At 30.7% G+C, this 16,688-nt stretch overlaps 1 protein-coding gene across 1 annotated transcript; it reads left to right on the top strand.

The window, feature by feature from the left end:
- The first annotated feature begins 10,217 nt into the window (after positions 1–10,217).
- Positions 10,218–16,526, top strand: eIF3j (eukaryotic translation initiation factor 3 subunit j). The gene is made up of 9 exons (XM_067283359.1): positions 10,218–10,312; positions 10,423–10,508; positions 15,280–15,340; positions 15,461–15,546; positions 15,618–15,723; positions 15,795–15,904; positions 15,974–16,031; positions 16,110–16,183; positions 16,312–16,526. The coding sequence occupies exons 1-9, from the start codon at positions 10,294–10,296 to the stop codon at positions 16,417–16,419; spliced, it is 708 nt and encodes a 235-aa protein (XP_067139460.1). The 5' UTR covers positions 10,218–10,293; the 3' UTR covers positions 16,420–16,526.
- Positions 16,527–16,688: the final 162 nt, after the last annotated feature.

Below are 16,688 nucleotides of genomic sequence, written 5' to 3'. Positions count from 1 at the left end.
GTTTATTTTTATTTATTGGGCTGCAATTTGAAAAAAAAATTGTAGACTTAGAGTCTTAGACGAACGACAGTGGGAATTTGTCTCTATCTCACTTTCCTTAATCTCGAGAACAGAGTTAGATGAAAGTCGAGACCAGATATTTCGGAAATTTTCCCTGAAATGAGTTAGATCAGTGTTTTCCAATTGTGGAGTGCGAGACTATTGCAAGAGGGCGTGCGGCTTTTACCAAATTAACATTTTTTTATTACAAACAAAACAAAAAAAAATCAAATCGATGTCGAAAAAATGAATCAGCAAAACGGTTTTCCCTAATTCACAACCCTTGTCCGAACGACTCGGGTACGAATGCTAAAAATCCATCCATACTTGCCGAAACTTCTGGACAAGAGTCGAGCCGGCGAACAATATAGTTTATTTAATAAGGTATATTATTTTGTAGGCCATTAAATAAATTATAAGGACAGTATTTATGAAATTAGATTGTTACGAAAATTGAAAAGGGACGACATTTTTTTTTTTTAAAAAAAAAGAGGGGCGGAGATAGAAAGTTTGGAAACCACTGAGAACAAACAATTCGAAGCTCATAAAACTTATGCCGAAGGTTTACCGAGTAAGACGCATTTGAAAATCGGAGCTTTTCCTACTAAAAATCTTCCCAAGTCTTCGTGTATTAGACCTCGATCTCCTGATCTTTTCCGGAAAAAGGTCCTTGAACGTCAGGAACGTAGAGAAAGAAAGAAAAATAAAAAGAACACGGGTCTGTATACATTCTTTTTATTTCATGGTGCTAAGCAGTTAAAACTAAGGATGCACCGATTAATCGGTAAGTAATAGGTAATCGGCCATAATCGGCCATTTCTCCGATTAATCGGTTTGAATAATCGGCCAATTTTGCATTTTAATATTTTTGTTAGAATGTCACGTATAAGGTTAGTAATAAAAAATAATAAATTTCTGTTATATGTTTATTATATATCACATAACAAACTGAATATTAAAAAATTTTTAAGTTAAATTATTTCTTTTATCAATACATATTATAAGGTATAATATAACCTATTCAAAGCTATCTCTTTTATTTAAAGCTTAAACTTTAAATATATAAAACCAATAAAAATTTAATATTCAAACTTTAAAACCTTTAAATTGTGATGCAAAAACATGAAAATTCCATCATTTTCAGGGCATAGCCTAGTTCTTGTCGGCTCGTAAATGTTACCTCCAGTGCTGGAAATTCTTTCACTTTCAATGGAAGATGCTGGGGCACTTAGATATTTCATAGCTATTTTGCTAAAATTAGGGAAAAATTCTTTTGAACTTCACCACAAGAATAGGTCACTATGTCTTTGTGTAAGAGGTAAATGTAAATATTTTTCTAATTCTTGATCGAAACGTTTGTTCGTTTGTTTCGTTTTTTCTTCCTTTTTAAAAACATGCTCTTATTCATTTTTTTCGTTTACCAGAAGCTAATTCATCAAATAAATTAGAAAAACTTAGAGATTCTCCTCCATCTTGATCATCTCCATAAATGGAAGCTTCAGGATTTAATTCTTCTTGAGATTTTGAATTATCAACATTATCTAAGCTATCGATTGTCCATCCTTTTATTTCCTCTACCATATCTTTTTTTTATTTTTTTTGAAATTTTATTTTGAATCTTGAATCTAATAAAGATGACAAGACTTGTTTTCTATATATGCTGAAATTTTTTTAAATTGAATTTTCTAGTCCTATTGTGGTATTAATGCCACTAAAGGAACTAATGCCCTTTGCTTTTGATGATAAGAATAATTTCAGAGTCTCTATCGCGTGATTTATTGAAGATGAGGTGGTTTCTCGGTTGCTGGCTTCCACAATAATTTCTTCGAGTGGTTTTAAAAGTAGAACAATTTTTTTCAACGAGAGATCACTGATATGTGCTCAACGTGGAAATTTTATTATCTATATCATACGTGACAAGGACTTTTTGCTGTTCCAAGTTTTTTGCAACATGTAGTATGTAGAATTCCAGCGAGTAGAAACATCTTGAATTAATTTGTGTTTCTGCAAACCTAACTTGTCTTGCAAATCTTCCAATTTGCTTATAGCTACAGCAGAACGATTAAAATGTGTGACAATATTTCTATTAACTGTGATTATAGTTTTCACATCTTGTTGAGAAAATTTGCATTCGTTTAGTGTCAGCTGCAGTGTATGTGTAAAGCATGATAATGCCTCTAAGTTTCAATTCCTGATTCCAGCTACCATATTTGTTTCAAAATCTCTCAGTACTAAGAATATCTTCTCACTTTTCAACTTATACAGTTCAAGAACAATGTTTATCTGTTCACTGATTCGTGTAGCTCAGTGGTTCCCAACCTTTTCTACGATGCGGAACACTTTTGTGAGCAATTTTCTTTAGCGGAACATTTACTTAAGTTAATATGAAATACATAAGCTTGTCATCAGTTATTTTATTAGAATTGAGCAGTTATAATTCAATATCTCTACTCATATTATTAACGCCAAGTTCTAAGACAGGAAAAAATATACCTAAATAACTTTAATGGGAAACTTGTGCCTGATGTTTTTTACATATTTTATTCAGTTTTTATCATTGCCTTTATCTTATTCGAAACAGTAGTACACTCCATAAGTACGAGTCGTACTTATATATTTAAGTTTATAAAAATTTTATGATTTTAATTTTTTGATATTCGGCGGCTCGAATACGATTGTACACTTTCCGATTTGCAACTAAATCTGCGGAACACTTGGGAGTCTGCGGAACACTTGTAACATTGTAGTATTATACGGAACTTTCACTAGTATTTACGGAACACCGGTTGGGAACCACTGGTGTAGCTTGTGGGAACCTTCAAAGGTAATAATTCGCAAAACACCTCTTTCTCGCTGAAAATCATCCTTCAACCAGTGGAGCTGTTACATTTAAAAATGGAGAATTATTTGTAGTTGCTGTACAAATATCAGCAGTTAAAGAAATATATTTTGCATCATCAACAGCTTTCTGAATTTTTGACTGAACTTTTTGAAATATATCAGGGGTGATATTTTCAGAAACATATTTTTTGTTGGGAATATTGTAATGAGGAACGATTTTTTAGTAATCTTTGAAATCCTAAATCAGACACAACAGAGTATGGCTCAGTGGCGTGCCGTGACATTTGATGACAGGGAAGCTGTGTTTCTGTAAAAAGCCGACTTCCAGGGGCAATCAGTTAATTGCGCCAGTGATGGTCTAGGGCAGTGGTTCTTAACCTTTTTATACTCGCAGCCCACCAAATATTTCATAATTTTTTGTGACCCTCATTTTTTTTAATAATAATTTATATTTGATAATTTATCTATAATAAATTGATTTTTTTATAAAATCAATGTAAATCATAACTTTATTATTTCATTATCTATTTAAATAACATTCAAACTTCACAATTAAACATAAAAACTCATTTATTTTTAACAAAAAATAAAATAAACAATTAAAAATTTATAGAAAGAACAAAAAATATTCGAAAATAATTTAACGAGATTTCTTGTGATTTTGTAATTCCTTGAACTTCTTACGAACCCATATTTGATATAATCACGATCTTGTTTTCTAATTTTAATGTTACTTAATTTTATACCTTTAGTTTAGGACTTGTGGTTTTTTTTCCGTTGCGTTTTTCACTGTATCATCATCAGAACTTTCACTAGTATTTTCTTCACTATATTTTTTTTTGAGGGTCCCGGTCCGTGATTACTTACATTAAAAAAATTTTCTAATGTTCCTTTCTGTTTTTTGCTCATTTTTGTGTGTTAATTATAAATAATTAAAACTAAACACACAATACAAGAAAGAAATGCACTATTATTAGATCCAAAGCTGATGCTAAAACTAAACTAAAACACCCACAACTTGTCGTAAAGATTTTGCATAACTTTTGCAAAAATATTTAAATTTTCCAACCCTACTACTAAGCCTACTATTTTTGCATAATTATTTTTAAAATTCCAAGCATTAATAGTTTCTTAGAATTACTTTGGAATAAAAGAAGTAAATACTGCGGTGTAAGTAGCATATTTGCATTTATTTCTTCTGTACTAACAAAGTTGTATGTAGGAAGAAATAAAAAATAAATAAATAAAAACTAAATAGGAAAACTTTATCTTTCTTATTTCACTTTTCAATACGATATTCGGTTATACATCAATTTTCTTTTTATTATATTCTGAAGGAAATTTTGCATAATTTGGCGGCCCCCGGCAAACTTCTTATGGACCCCCAGGGGCCGCGGCCCCCTGTTAAGAATCACTGGTCTAGGGTCCATTCGTATTCATTTGTTCGATAAGCCAGTAAAAACTGTAGACTTCTCTAAAAGTATTTTTAATATCACAATTACATTCCGAATCGCTAGCCACGATATAAGGGCTAAAATTAAAAATAAATTATAAAAACTTACTCGGTGAAATAAAATGTGCGATGGATATACATACCTGGTACAATATATTGTTCAATTGTATTAATATACTTTTAAAAAAATATATAATTAAAATATAGCTTTGTAAAGAAACGTACATAAAAATAACATAAAATATTCTTTACTTTTTAAATTTTAAAACAATCCACTTAGTCAAATAGCTCGATACGAGTAGCTAATGGATGGAATCAGAGACGGTCCAGGTAGGTGTGTAGTGTGTGCGTGTGCCAAATCCCGAGGGTGCCGATACCGGTCAATGTCAAATGCCTCTTTTGTCGCATCACTAGTATATCTCAAAGGACGCCACAGGGCTGTTGTAAATTTTAAACGTTTCTCACCGTAGCTGTAAAAATCTAAATATGTTAAACTTAATAGTCATTTGTTTTCTAACTAATTCGTTTTAATACCAGGTGTACACGGAAATCAGTTCCCCACTGTACTGAGCGAGTGATTGGTTCCGTTAAGCTTTTGTTTAAGTAAAATTCTGGCTCTTTCAACAGGGCTTTAGGGAATGGGGACATAAATAATCTCTTAATTATTTAACTACTTCTTAGTAGAAATAAGTCGAAACCAGTTACTTTGTACTTGAATATCTGTAGTCTTGGGAAAACAGCGGAAAGACAAATTCTTACGACAACGGATACTTAAATCGTAAATTTAAGGAAAATAAATTGTGGAGCTTTTTTGTACCTTGTCGTTTCATTCATTAAATTTGGTTGTAAATGATGATGCCAAAGTAACAGTTAATTTTTTAACATTGTACAAGAATTACACGCGTTTTTTCTGCATTCCCTTACAGATGGGACATACTAAATCGTAATATTACTAGTTTAACATTGAAATTCGTAAGTAATGTAAGATGGGAGAGCGGAATAAACGCAGAATAAATATATCAAATATTTTAATGGATTTTTTTAAAACTGTCAACTATACAGAACTATCATAACCCAACCGATAGGAGTTTACTGGCATGTTTTTAAGTTATAAATCTAGTCTAGGGTGGGCAACCTTTATTATAACATGGGCCAGAATAAATTTTACGTTTTTTCCGCGGGCCGTAGTAGTTAATTGAAGCCTTCTTGTAACTTGTAATTTTTTTAGTCTGCAAATACGAAATAAGAGAAATAAATGTAGTAATTAACTTTTTTATTTATCGTTTTCGAAAATTACAAAGAATTAGAAAAATAACTATTAATTAGTTATTTTTCCAATTTAATAATCTATTAAAGATCTCGCGAGCCGTAGCTGGCCCGCGGGCCGGGGATTGCCCGCCGTTGATCTAGTCTGCTCATGATTCACATAATCGGGCAAGGGTGGCCGAATATCTAGCAGGCGGCTAACAGCTCAGAACCGGTCCGGGATATAAAATTGGACGCTTTACGCGTGTCGCTTCTACCAGCTAAACCGGGTGAGGTTGGTGCTCTGTAAATCGCATGTGTCAAAGTCTATATAATCTGGCTGATTGCAAACTGACCCGGTTTCGACATTCCTTCCGCCACTGAATTATTCGAATATACAATAGAAATCTTATCTTTTTTTCACATGTAGTATAGAAATTTGTAATAAGATACATAATGCAGTTATAATAAAATATTAATTTTAATTAATTCAAAGTACGTTAAAATATGAAAATTTATATTTTATAAGATACAAGGGAAGGTCATTGGAAGGTGGAAGCAGCGCTTCCATCGCTTCCAATGACGGCACGCCACTGGTATGACCGTATATCTACACTTACCATTTCTCCAATCGAGTAATGAACTTCTTTGGATCGTTGATCATTTATATACCACAATTTTTTCTTTTCTATTAATTGAGTTAAAATAGCTTGTCTTTGGATATGAGTTTCCGTTGTTACTGGTAAACATCCAGCTTCTTTCGTTTCGGAACTTTCTCTTTTCATCTTTTAAGTTTATTTTAAAAAGTTTACATGATGACATTTTTTCAGGTGATTTATCATGTTTTTAGCGGTAAAAGTTTTAGCATTTTTTTCACCTCTCGATATAGAAGCCTGGCACAAATTTAACTTGGAAATCTCGTTTTTATCTTTCCTAAAAAATTTCCAAGCAATAGTGGAAGCCATGAGGGGTTTGGATTTGGCTATTAATTAAAATTAAAAGGTTTTCCGAAATAATAATTTTTCATTTTAATTTAATACATAAAGCTGAAAAAGCTTCATATTGAAAATTATTTTTATAACATTGTTATAAAATTATTTTTATCGTATGAAATTTTATATTCTTATTAAGAATACATAATTTCATGCGATAATAATCATAATATAATTATCGTATTTTACGGACTATAAGACGCTAGGGACTATAAGACGCACCTTAATTTTTAAGCAATTTTTAAAAAAAAATACCTATAAGACGCAATGGACTATAAGACGCACCTGAATTTTGGAGGCAATTTTTCGAAGAAAAAAGTGCGTCTTATAGTCCGTAAAATACGGTACCTATTAATACAATAAATTATTAACACTAATCGGCTGATAATGCGTGACCGATTAATCGGTAATCGGCCATTTTGCTTATCGGTGCATCCTTAGTTAAAACCAATAGACTAATTCATCAATCGTATGTTCAGATAATGCTATTTTGCAGTTTGTGTGTTTTTGTTTTGGAGGTTGCTCTCTCAGCATCTTGTCATCCTTCACTGGGTGTTAGTATTACACAGTCAAACTGTAGTTTTTAATTAACACACTAGTACTAGGCTACAACTTACAATCGTTTTAAAACAAACTAGTATATATGATAACATTGTTATTATATACCGGTGTATACTACAGAAATATGTAACAGTTCTGAAGAACTCGCAATGAAATAGAATATACAGGTATACCTCGCCTGACGTCGGTAATTGGTTCCAGGAGAGGCGACGTAAGTCGAATTTACTTGTGTAGTTACGACATAAGTCACCGTAGTTTGTACGGTGGAAAACGCCAATAATGAGCATTTAAAGACCGCTAAATAAGACGACACAAGAAACACAGATGTTTTCATGTTTCGTTCTCTAGGATTTATGATGATTATATTAACATTTACTGTAAATGTACATATTTTAATATGGTTTTATGTGCTTTTAACACTTTTCTAGTGATATTACGACTTCAATATTTGTGGCGGACGGATTTAAAGTCGAATAAACTGACTTAAACTTGATTTTTATTTTTCCATATACCTTTTTTGACAAACGACGTAACTCGAGGTATACCTGTATTAATAAAATGATTATGTTTCAAATGAATCAAGCTTACAGTTGGATTTGAATGTTCTTTTAGATGTACAGTACCGTTACCTGCTGATGCTTAGTTTCAAATAGGCGATTCCGTTACTTCTCCCGATAATTATTTTTTTTATGAATTTAATCATTAAATTGGCCTCGAACACAAGGAATGGGATTTTGGTCAACGTACGACGAAGCTGCATGAGTCAATAGGCAAATATCGCTCATTAGTTTTTTTTATATTTACAGAATACGCTTGAAGTTAGGGACCACCTTGGGGATTAGGAAAAGGGAACCGAGAACGGGTGGGCACGTGCCTCAATGTACAGGCGCCCCTGCTTTGAACAAAGTAATATGAAACTGAAACGCGAAACTTTTTATTTGAATTCGGCTGACAAATATATATATATATATATTTGCGCCAGATCTGTAAACATAGTCTTAAAGAATACGAATTTAATGATAATCCTCAATAATAATTGCGCCGGATAATTTGTTTTGACGGCTGAATGGCCGAGCGGTCAAGGTGGCAGCTTACCACTCTGGAGGACCCGGAACCGAACCGGACGGGTCGAAAAATCCCAGAAATTTTTCGGGGTGGTCTGTCCGGATATGTCCATCACCACTCGGCTGCCTCATTATGGGCCTGACCGAATCTATAATAGGCTTGCAAAAAAGAGGTTCTCTTAGTGCTCACAGGACGAAAAGTGTTTAAAAAAAATAAGCCATCAAAGACCGATTTATGTGATACTACCAGTATGACTTTTTTAGTAGCCTATTCTTTATTCTTTAGAGTGTAATAATAAAAATTTAAAAAAAAGAAACAATAAATTCAATAATTACGAAGCATGTAAAAGTGTGTGTAATAACGTATTTGGAAGTTATTATGGATATCATGACGTTAGTAGTTTTGTATATTTCACTTTTGTATGTGAACAATGGACAATGATCAAGTGAAAACTGAAAAGTATATAAAATGTAGGTGAAAATCGAAATACAGTATATTCAAGTTGATAGTCGGATGTCTGAGGAAGTTAAGACATCAGCCTACCGCTATGGGATCAAATTCGGGCGAACACCCCGAAAATTTGTCATGGCCTAGAGTCCTGATCGATATGATTAAAAGACCCTATTTCCGCCTTAGTATCCGCAGGGCAGATAGAAAAATCCATATGGTTATAATTTGCTGTTCGTTAATTGTCTTTCCTCTTATGTCTAATATGTGGTTCACTCGAAGAAGGGAAGTATCCGCCCTGAATACGAGTTTGTCACAAAATCGGGTTCTTGTAGATGTTCTCATTTCACCATTATCCCATTTTTCTGTTTATATTTTCACTTAGTAGATATGTAGAAGCATTTAAGAAGCATATACTGTATGTGTTTTCGGATTCGATCGATCGATAAAGAAACAAGCTCGACATATTTAGGTCAGAAAACTCTGAAAATCCGATCCGAATTAGAATCTGAATCCTTCAGAGTGGCAAGACAGGCGCTTTAGCTGCTTCGACTATTATCTTATAAATAAATATCATAAAGTACTACCGTATAAAGTGGTCTATAATTCGCTTTCATTGGTTAATAATGTTTTCGGACTATATTAAAATGTTCGATATGAAGCGAAAAGCTCTAAGGTCGCCGCAACTTCTAATTCTATTGGATTATAGGCCGCTGACTTATTATGACGCGTTTCATTGTCAGACAGCTATGCTTCATTTACCTCACCGCTATTCTGAGTGACTTTTATATACGATTCGATTCAAATTTTAATTGGGTCCTTATATGAGATTGAACTTCATTTAGAACTTAGAAATTTTAATTATAAGTAACAAATTGAAATTTAATATATATTTAGAGCACAAATAGAAAAAACACAAGATAAATTTTTAATCAATGGAAATAAACGTGACATTAAATGATATTACAGCGCACGATTCTGAATTTAGGTTTTTTTTTCTCAGGATGCAAAATTAAAATAATTAAAATCTGATCGAGATCAAAACAATGAAACTTCAAATCTGAATCATTCTAATAATCAACTTTTATTCCAATATTCCATCTTGTAATAAGTTATATATATGTAGGAGCTTAATTGTGTTATAAACAAAACCGTAATAATTATCTGATTTTTTTGAATGAAATTAAAACGTCATTATCATATAATTTAAGAAACAAAATAAATTTCATTAATATTTTAATGATAATTTTTGGAGGTGTAATGAGATCGAAGCGCCATTATAGTTTAAAAAATACACTATATTTTAAAAATTACAATGATATTTTAATTTTACGAAATAATTTTTTAGTTATATAAAATAATTTAATTTTAATTTAGATACGCAATTAAAATTATACGTCGTACAATAATTTCGTCAGAAAAAAGAAAAAAATAGTATTTTGGTTTTGGAGGCGTAATGAGATGTTATAAATACGCTAGTAGGTGACTAATTTAATTAATTTTTTTACTTAATTTTATTTATTTTAACGTACTAATTCTACAATAGGCAAATGTTGTATTATTTAATTAAAAAAAGCAATTATTTGTAAACTGTGTAATTTCGATATTTTTACTTTTGTCGTTTGGCTACTCCCACGTGACTATTCAAAGATGGCGGACGAGTCTTGGGGTAAGTGAAACGTTGAAAATGAATTTTAATGACGATACGGTTATTATAAATGAATCGAATGGATAAAATTGAAGTAGTTTTAGTTAATAATAACGTTATTTTGTCTGTAGATAACGAAGACTACGAGCCACCGGCCTTTACAAAGCCAGCGATCAGTGACAGATGGGAAGGTGAAGACGAAGATGATGATATCAAAGTAAGTGAAGCAAATGCTACAAAATAGTTCATAGATCAATATCACTGCGTAAAATGACCCCACAGTTAACAAAATTTACAATATTCCATCGTATTATTAAGTAAAATACAATTAATTCGCCAAGTTCCACTGCCCCAGTTTTCATAAAGGTTATACTGATTGGTTGAAGTTACCTGTAGATACATAAAGAAGTAACATTGATTTAACTTCATATTTCACACAGTTTAATCATAAATCATTGGTAATTTTTCTTAATTTATTAATTAAAATGCTTCACTTTATTTGTATTTTTAATAATGAAGGATTGTACTGTACACAAAGTACTGTAATAATCTGTGTGACATTTGTATATAAAAATCAATTGTAATGTAAGCCATATAAGAGAAGAACAGATTTAATAATGTAATGGACGGTACAACCTCCGTCATTTTTGTGATAGAAGTTAATTTGTTATGGAGTCATGCGAGTGAGAGTGACAATTCCATAAGGGATGGAATGTTGTTTCTTTTGTACCTCAAATTGTTTGTCCGTCAAGATGTATGTGTTTTTTTTGATTTTATGCCATACTATAAAAAACAGGAACGGAAGTGACTACAGTGTACCTAACAAGTATAGTTTATTATTTTTATTCACTCAAAATCTAACAATGAGAGATTTTTTTATACCTATTGTGATTGGCCTGACACCTCTTTTGTGTTGTGGGGAATCTGTATGAATTTATATATTTCATATTGGCTAATTATATAAAACAGAGTAATATATATTTATGGTCATACTATACTCTAAAATACAGCACACCTCTGAACCTTAAAAGTACAATTCCAGAATAGTTTATTATAGTTAATTGTTGCATTTTCTGTATTCCATTTGAGAACGTTTTAAACTGAAGATGATCTCTTTTGTAGATTGAAAACGTTTGTGTTTTGTCTGCATTAAAATATTCTGGAATTGTACTTTTAAGGTTCAGAGGTGTGCTGTTTTTTATGATATAATATATTCCAGTCTTACAGTGTTTGAACCATACTATACTCTTTTATGCACTTAGACACAACTTATATAAGTAACAAGCTTCATTTTTCTAAAGTTTTTTGAATGAATTATTATTGTTAATTGTGAAAAATGTCAGAAAAGTGAAGATTGATTGATAATGTGATCAAATATTTTTAATTAGAAGATTAAATAATTTTGACTTATTAAGATAAAGTTTAACAGAAACAACTCAAGCATAATTTTTATAAGTGATTTGAGAATGTATTTTTGTTAGGAAATACAATGAAATCTGTTTATCATGATTGTTTTGAGACCTACATAAGTTGATAACAATAAGTGGGGCAAGTGAGTAAGACTATAATTAGTGGAAATTCTAGTTTTATTATCCTTAAAGGATGTATTGAGGCAATTAAAAATTATATAACTTGAAGATTTATTAATTATTACTATTTAATATGCAATTCATTCAATATTGTTTGTCTGCTACTGCCTTTAACAACAGTTAGCATATAATTGAAGAAAGAAATGTTAGCAATTTAAAATTCAGTAGTTTCAGTCGACTAGTAATAATGATCATATGCTATCAGCCACATATGAGACTGATAACATGAAAACAGAGCTTAAAAATGCTTATTTAAGCAGAGATGGTGATGATAACTGAACTCCAATTGCAATAAGCGATATTTTAACTTTTATGCTTCGGGACTTGTTAATTCCGATATAATTAAACAATAGATAACAGCTTATTGTAGCCATAAATATTGTTGTCTACTGCATAACGTTTTGTAAATTATGTTAATATATGCAATTTTATGTAGTCTGTCTACAGCTTTATCTTGAGATATTTAATGATGCATGTATATGCATTGTAAGTTCCAAGAGAGTTAATTATGATTTTACAGAAATAACTAAACATTATATTGTAGTATTTATGAAACCATGCCAGTACTTTAACATTATAGTATTGTTTAACATTGTAGTATTAACTTAAACATTATATATATATATTTTACAGTGAACATAATGCTTTATCTGTATAATTTAATTATATAAATTTTTATAGATATTACGATTTGGCTCAATGTGTGTGCGATTACATGTAATCAGAATATTCAGTTTTATTCTGTTCTTACATTTGTTGTTTCAGCTATTAATCAGTTTCTTCATTAATAAAATTAAGCATAAATTATGGTTTGTGAAAACTATTCAACAAGTGAAACTTTGGTTTGTACTAAATTAATTCCAATTCAAGCTTCTTATCTCAGAGAAAGTTTATTTTTAGAAAAGTCGGTTGCTTTCGGATTATATTTCCACTATCGGAAGTTAACAAAAGAAATAAAGATCAAAAGACGATGCCAGATTATTATTAACTACCAGCATCCAGTATTAGGATAAAAACAATGATTAGTGAGAGCATTCTGGCCATTTTCTGAGACCAATCTCAATAAATTTTATTGAGTTAAAAATTTTGTGAAGTGCAGAATCACATTAATAATAATAATGGATTAATAAATAATAATATAATAATAATTCTTTGTTTTTTTTATTACTAGACAAATTACTTAGTCAAAATTATATTAAAATAATAAATTTGATTGTAAAAAGATAAATTTTGTAAATAAGTAGTTTCTGTTGATTAAAGTAACAAATCATTGAACCTCAAGAAAACTTAATTATTGCCGACATTATATCAGATCAGTTATTCGGCTATTAAATTAATTCAATTATAAGAACATGTCATTACAGATATACTCTCTGCTATCCAATTTTATTATTTTTAAATTATGAAATAATATTTCCAAGAATTCTGAAAGGGATTGGTATATCTAAGCTATAGCATTTTTTTTTTTATCAGAATCTTGCTTTATGAGGAAACAAATTTCTTTTTTGGTTATGCAAATATTTTATCATTGATAAGATCTTAAGTTTTTTTTGTTGACAATAAATAGTTAAATTTAACCTGTTGATTAATTCATTATTTAATAAAATATTCAAGTAATTTACATTTGTAATTTATTTCTGAAGTATAATTTCTTACAAATAATTTTATACAAAAAAAACCTTAACATTTCTTGATTATTTTCTCACAATATAAAATATAGAAGTATTAACATGCACCAAGATTTTATTTAAGGTTTTCATAAAAATTTGCTTGTTAATCATGATTAGAGAAAACAGAGGGACTATTGTTGATGAAATTTTGAAAATTAGAATTTCACATTCTTATTTATTTAAAAAGTTTAAATCAAAATTCAGTTTTTGTTTTAAAAGATTTTAGTGTTTAATTTATAGAAGTGTGATTCATTTATCAAAACAATATACCAATACTGTATTATATTGAAAATACAAAATTTTTGATTGTTCTACAAATATTTTATGTATATTGTATGTACTCTATAATGGAATTTTTACAGCTGATGCCACCTCTCCTTGCCAGTTTCTACTTTTCTGTTTTAGGCTTCTTGCTAACTTCATCTCTTAATAGCATTTAAGTTTGCCACATTTTGTTCTTCCCTATTTTGGGATTTTCATTATCCCTTCTCATCAATTGTTTGACTAGTACACCCAAATCATTCAAGTAATTTTTTAAAATTTTCATTTAACTCTATACCTTGTACTGTGTCTATGTTTCTGTAGTAAATAAGTTCTATTTTCTTTGTTAAGCCCATATTGAGAGTATAAGAATTTGATGTATCTAATTTTGCATTTAAATATCACAATTGGATTTTGATCATAGTTGCAAGACTTCATATGGCAAATTTAAACAATAGACAATATGAAAAAATATGTTCAAAACATACAATTGATAAATAATAGAATGTTAATGAACCTGTTATTCACAACAGAGCCTATCAATCATTAAATTATTCTTAATTCTGTTGATTCTAATGTAAAAAATTATTACCCAGAATGGGATTCAAACATTCAACTCTTGCCTGACATGTTAATGGTCACATTTTCCAATTGAAACAATGGAGTCCTTCTGGACATTTTAAGTTTACTAACTAAACTATTATAATTATGTATTCATTGCCAAATCAACTTGCATCCTTTGTCATTCATGTCTTGGAAGTACAATTTATTAAATATTTCATTGTCAGTAATAATTTCCTTCTGTTTTTTTTTTTTTTGTCAAGTTAGGAATTGATGCAAAAATAATTTTGTAGAGTATGGGAGCATAGCAACTCTCTTAATTGAATGTGCGTGTTGCAAATCGGAAATGCTCGTCATGTCTAGTAATTTTCCAACGTAAAGAAAATTTTTATTGCAGAATTGTTGATATTTATTTGATGTAATTACTGTAAATTAAACAGAAACACAGTTTACAACTTTCATCCTGTTGCTTGTTTTGTTGGAAAGAGTTAATGAGGTGCCAGTACTCAAATTTTAGTAAATTTATAATCAATGTACAGATCTAATAAATATCTTTTAATTACATATGATTGGAATTTGTTTTAAATTATTCTCTGAAGTTAAATTGTATATTTATAGTTAAAGATATGCAAGAGGAATACAAATAAACAATATCATTTATTTCGGTCTGTTTTTATTGCACGAGTCAAATTCGAGATATTTACACTTTAAAGAAAAAACATTGTGGTTCAACTCCATAAACCAGACAAACATAAATTATGTCTGGTTTTTTATTTATAGATTACATTCTTTATCCATATATAATTTAAAATTGTATAACATTAATATTTAAACAGAACCAGTTTAGTGATTTTTTTGTTCATTATAACATTAATTCAATTAATTAATTACACTGTTTGATTTTAAGGAAAATTGGTACGACGAGGACACGTCGGAAAAAGCGGAAGAAGAAAAACCCACAGATAAAGGTTCTTAAATTGTTTTCGTAAATTTTTCTGTACGCTTCGACGGTCGCGGTTTATTTTAGAGTTAGATTCGGATTCAAGCTGCAGTTTTACTAAGTAAATGTATATTTTTTGAATGCTCAGCTGTTCTACCACAACAAAAAAAGAAGAGGATTCAACAGATCATAGCAGAAAAAGAAGAGAAGAAGAAGGAGCAGCTTAAAGTAAAAGTAAGTGTAGGATTAATAACGAAAAATGTAGAAGTCGGGTTTATTTCTAAATTGCAATTTTTTTGTCGAAGGAATTAGAAAAAAAAGAATTAACCCCCGAAGAAATGTTAGCAGAGAAATTAAGGCAGCAGAAATTACAGGAGGATGCAGATTTAGAACTGGCCAAAGAGGCTTTTGGTGAGTTTGCCTTCCGGTTTAAATTTGGTCACACGCAAACCATCCGTCACAGTAATTATGTAATTATTCAGGAACGGGCGACCTGCTACCCGAAAAATCCATAGAATCCATGGTTCCGTCGACAAAACCCGAATTCGACGAATTTAGGAAAGCGCTAGTTAAAAAAATTTCTCAGTTTGAGGTGGGTATTCCTCATTTTCATTACCTGGTATATTTTTTGTTACTTATTCTTTTATTTTCTTTGCCACAGAAATCTCCTCAATACGTACTATTTCTCGACGACTTATTTAGAGAGTTATGTGTAAACGGTAAGTCCGCCATTCTGCGATCACATTCGACTTAACGTACATCGCTAAACCGAGGTTTTTTTTTTTTTTGCCTTTCAGTGGATTCCGAAGAAATAAAAAAGGTCACGAGTTCTTTAAATGCATTAGCAAATGAAAAAGTCAAAGCTCAAAAGGTAAATTCACAAAGTTGCGGTGGGGAGATTTATGCTCCGCATCTTGCGTTTGCCGAAGCTCTCTTCTAATTATGTTTGGTGGAGTGCCACACGCATCTAAAGCCCAGATTTTTCGTTCTTTTTTACAGACGACGAAGCATAAAAAGAAAACAAAAGGCAAAGCGTCACTTAACTTGGGCAAAAATGCAGACTACGAACTAGGAAATTTCGAAGACGAATACGAAGACTTCATTTGAATATAGCCATTCTTCTAATTCTAAGGGGGGATTTATGTAAATGCCTAAATAAGTTTTGTTTATTAAATTTGAAAAAAAAATAATAAAATCGTTTTTTCCACTTCTTATTACCACCAAAATGTTTTCTTACTCACGCGACATACAATTTAAAAAGAAAAAAAAATCATCCGAGTGCGTTCAACCTTAAGAATTTGGCAACATTGCCGAAGGAGGAAGAGGGAGAGCGCGCGCACGTATTTTAAGAATTCCTAAAGAGACGAGCGCGATCC

Source organism: Centruroides vittatus, unplaced genomic scaffold (assembly GCF_030686945.1).
Source record: "Centruroides vittatus isolate TY-2023 unplaced genomic scaffold, ASM3068694v2 contig_983, whole genome shotgun sequence".
NCBI lineage: Eukaryota > Metazoa > Arthropoda > Arachnida > Scorpiones > Buthidae > Centruroides > Centruroides vittatus.
The sequence above is the reverse complement of the archived record's forward strand: the minus strand, read 5'-3'. Positions and strand labels throughout refer to the sequence as shown.

What these genes read in the sequence shown, in the direction of transcription:
- eIF3j (XM_067283359.1), top strand. An exon ending in ACTGGCCAAAGAGGCTTTTG is followed by an intron (nt 15,724 to 15,794) that starts GTGAGTTTGCCT and finishes GTAATTATTCAG; the next exon opens with GAACGGGCGACCTGCTACCC. An exon ending in TAGAGAGTTATGTGTAAACG is followed by an intron (nt 16,032 to 16,109) that starts GTAAGTCCGCCA and finishes TTTGCCTTTCAG; the next exon opens with TGGATTCCGAAGAAATAAAA.